Source organism: Sinocyclocheilus rhinocerous, unplaced genomic scaffold, assembly GCF_001515625.1.
Source record: "Sinocyclocheilus rhinocerous isolate Xijiao unplaced genomic scaffold, SAMN03320098_v1.1 scaffold988, whole genome shotgun sequence".
Lineage (NCBI taxonomy): Eukaryota > Metazoa > Chordata > Actinopteri > Cypriniformes > Cyprinidae > Sinocyclocheilus > Sinocyclocheilus rhinocerous.
Genome location: NW_015650363.1, coordinates 965,052 through 968,659, shown reverse-complemented (window position 1 = coordinate 968,659; position 3,608 = coordinate 965,052). Strand labels below are relative to the sequence as shown.

Below are 3,608 nucleotides of genomic sequence, written 5' to 3'. Positions count from 1 at the left end.
ACATCTCTTCCAACCATAAAGTGTCCCACACCTCAGTGGCCGTTAAGGGCTAAACCGAATTAAAATTAAATATCATTAGATAAAGCTGGTGCCCATTTGTTGTAATATTAACATATTAGGATTTACTTTATTTAAAAATAAGATCTATATTCTAGAAAAAATTATGAGATAAAATCATAATGAAAAACCGATAAGGACAATCACACAGAGACGAGACATAATCATGTTAATTTTCCCTTTTTATTTCTACAATAAAACAAAACATACGAGTAGCAAAACTGCTTATTTTCAATAACGCAAAAATTGAAAAGGCAAACAGAAATAAATAGCTTACTTCAGCTACAGAAGCAGAACACAACATCTTTGCATTGAAATCAAATATTAAAAATGAACGGATGTACAAAATCTAATGGCTATATTAAATATATTCATCAAATTGGCATTACTTCTACATAAACACAAAATTTCTTGTTCCATGACAAAAGAATGTTTCTCAAGCCTATGGCTCGTTTTTAAAGTGCACGTAAACTTTAGAAGTTGCAGATTCTTACAGGGTTCAAAATCAATCGTATCTATGAAAATAGGCCCATGACAATCATGTCTGAATAAACGGTGTCAAAACAGTTCACGGAAGACAGTTTTAGGCATGACATTCGAGCCCATGGCACTGCTGCACGCGGCAGTTCACATGGCGTAGGGGTCTGGTCAATGTCACGAGAAGGCAACTAAATCTATTGGCGTCAGACACAACAACATCATTGTCAAAAGATCATATAACAAATGGATAAATAAAGCAACCCATTACAAAGCCCAAATATGCGATTGACACGATTGATGGACAGTCCAGTTGGTGTGTTTTCTAAAAAGCGCGGTGCTTGGGCAGTTTCAGTTCCGACAGCTCGTCTTCGCTCTGCATCTCCAAGTGCGTTTCGTCTGAGTCACTGTAGTGCGAGTGAGGGGAAAACTCTCCGTCGCTCCGGTTCGACCGAGGCGAGTCCTTGCTGGCCTCCGAACCGGACTTGCTCGTTCCAGAGGGCGACTGGAGGTCTTGCGCCATGAAAGAGGCGAATGTTCCGTCCTCGTACTGGTACGGGTAACCCGCGCCCGCGCCTCTCCGACAGACGCTCGGCGATCCTCTGGGAGAGCGGTCCTCCTCGAACACGTTGGCAGGCAGCAAGTCGCAGTTTGGCGGGTCGGCTTTAGCACCGGGGCCCTGAAGCAAGTCAGACAGAGCGTTGATGTAGATCTGGGCCATCTGTAGGGTTTCGTATTTGGAGAGCTTCTTGTCATTGTCTAAGGCTGGGATGACACTGCGCAGCTCGTCGAACGCGTGGTTCAATCCGTGCATCCTTCGCCTCTCCCGGGCATTGGCAGCCATTCGTCTCTGTTTCTGCACGACGTTCGTCGCTTTGCTGGATGGGGCCCGCTGTCTGCCTTCATCTGCACCCACAGCTCCTTTAAGCCGGCAGAGCTCGCGTACTTTGACAGGATTCTTGCTGCTCTTCCTGAAGTTGGAGGCAGAGGACACGCCTTCCGCGCTCGAGCCGGGCGAGTGCAGCAGGTATTCTGCGTGTGCCGCGCAGGTGCCAGCCTGCACGGGAGCCAGCCAGGCGCGTGGGTCACTGCTGGCCATGAGTGCCAAAGCTGGTGGGTACTCGCGCTGCTCCCCCCGCCCCAAGCTCGGATTCTGGACGTCGAGTTCAACCACTTCCCTTGTATCCGTGCTTACGCCGTCCACGTTCATTCCATCCATTTTGTTGTTTTGTGCTTTTTGGAGGAAAGTGGGTGGCTATGGATTTGGGAAAGGGATTTTTGCCGTGGAGGATTTCTGTTCATACACCTGTGGTGAAGGGGATTTCTTTACTGATGTCTCAGGGCGACTCGTTGGTTTTAAAAGCGGCACGCGCCGGGGAGCCCCCCTTCTCAAGCTGGTCGCGTGGCGCTTTGACCAATAAGAGCACGCGGGGCAGGCGCGTGTAGGAGACCAATAAGAAGTCGTAGTAAACCCGAGAGAGGTTATTATGCTCAAACATTTTTTTTGGTAATGTCGCGCTTCAAACCTGTTTAACTAGAGAATTATTATCACAATGGTTCGTCCCACAGGACATAGCCTACTCAGAAACTTAGAGACAGAATAAAGTTATGTGGCGAGCCTCCTTACACGCTATGTTTAGGAAATTAGATAGTATAAAGCGGAATAGAAGAGGAAAAAAATGGTCTGTCTCGACAGTCTCAAGTGAAGTGAAAGGGGTTATCAAAACTCTTTGAGAAGTTGAACACCTTACTTTGAACCTGCTTTTGTCCATAGTGAATTTAGACTCATTTTCTTCAAGTAAATATGTTGTTCAAAAGTAGAAAGAAAGAAAACAATTAGCTACATTGATTTGACATATTAGGTATTGTGTCGTCATGCGTACTGCTGTCGCGTGAAAAAAAAAAAAAACGCATCATTTTTTCGAGAAAGTTATTTACAAATATGTTTTATTAATTTAGGCATTTATCATTTATTTATTAGTTTACGTAATCGTACTTATAGCCTATATAGCCTAATATAATCTTATAATCGTACATATAGGCCTGGTTTCACAGTCAGGGCTTTGACTAAGCCAGGTTTAGGCCATAGTTCAATTAGGACATTTAAGTACCTTTTATAAATGTTCCTTTGAAAATAACATTACTCGTGTGCATCTTGAGATAAAACAATGGCACTGAGATATTTGAAGATATGTCAGTGCAAGTTTCTTTCAGTTAAAACAGCCCAGACATGCATTTTAGTCTGGGACTATAGGCTTAAGCATTGTCTGTGAAACCGGGGGATAGTCTAATATAATAAAATAAATACAGTTATAATCAATAATATACAAGAATATTCTATCGAAAAAAATCTCAGTTGTGCAACATAAACATTAAACAAATTGCAACAATTCGCTCTTCTATTGGTGCACAGTTAAACACGTTCAAAAATGAGTGTTAATACCAGATTGAGTTTCGTTTTCTTTTTGAATGGGATAAACTTGTGGCGACAAACTCCTCAATCACTAGAGCATGACTTGAAATGCTGTGGTGCCTTTCACTTTGACCTGTAGAGCATGAATCTGGTTCACAAAGTCAAAAGCCAACAGTGGCTAACCTTTGACCACAACCTTCATTGTGTTCAAAGAACTTCACTTCATGTTGATGAGCTCATCCTGAGGTGGAAGGGACAAAACAGAACAGCATTACTGTTCACATGTACAACTGTACTGTTCGGACATTTTTGATGATACAGAAAACACAACAAAATCCACTGTAGAAAACATGTTTATTAGACAAATTATACACAGAAAGCTTTGCCACTTCTAACAGAGGCCTCAGTTTGTTCCATTTGAATAATATGCAACACATACAACAAAATAGGCCTATATTAAATACTGTACATTATAATCAGTTGAAAATGATGTAATCCTGTACAATTCTATGTATGAAATTAAAAATGTTACAGGCATAGCAGGTTTTGCATGCTTCTTTTACGAAAAAAAAACCAAAAAAAAACCTTGCCTCCTTTTTGACAGATTTGGACATTAAAATGAAATGAAGTCGAATGAGAATGCCTTACCGTCAGAAACCGT

General features: G+C 42.1%; 1 protein-coding gene across 1 annotated transcript; it reads right to left on the bottom strand.

The window, feature by feature from the left end:
• Positions 1 to 825: 825 nt before the first annotated feature.
• On the bottom strand, positions 826 to 1,753 carry LOC107711815 (protein atonal homolog 1-like). Its single transcript, XM_016516863.1, has one exon. It carries the CDS (start codon positions 1,751 to 1,753, stop codon positions 860 to 862), a length of 894 nt encoding a protein of 297 aa, XP_016372349.1. The 3' UTR covers positions 826 to 859.
• Between the last annotated feature and the right edge of the window lie 1,855 nt (positions 1,754 to 3,608).

Coding starts and splice junctions, on each gene's coding strand:
- LOC107711815 (XM_016516863.1), bottom strand. CDS start 1,753: ATGGATGGAATGAACGTGGACGGCGTAAGCACGGATACAAGGGAAGTG.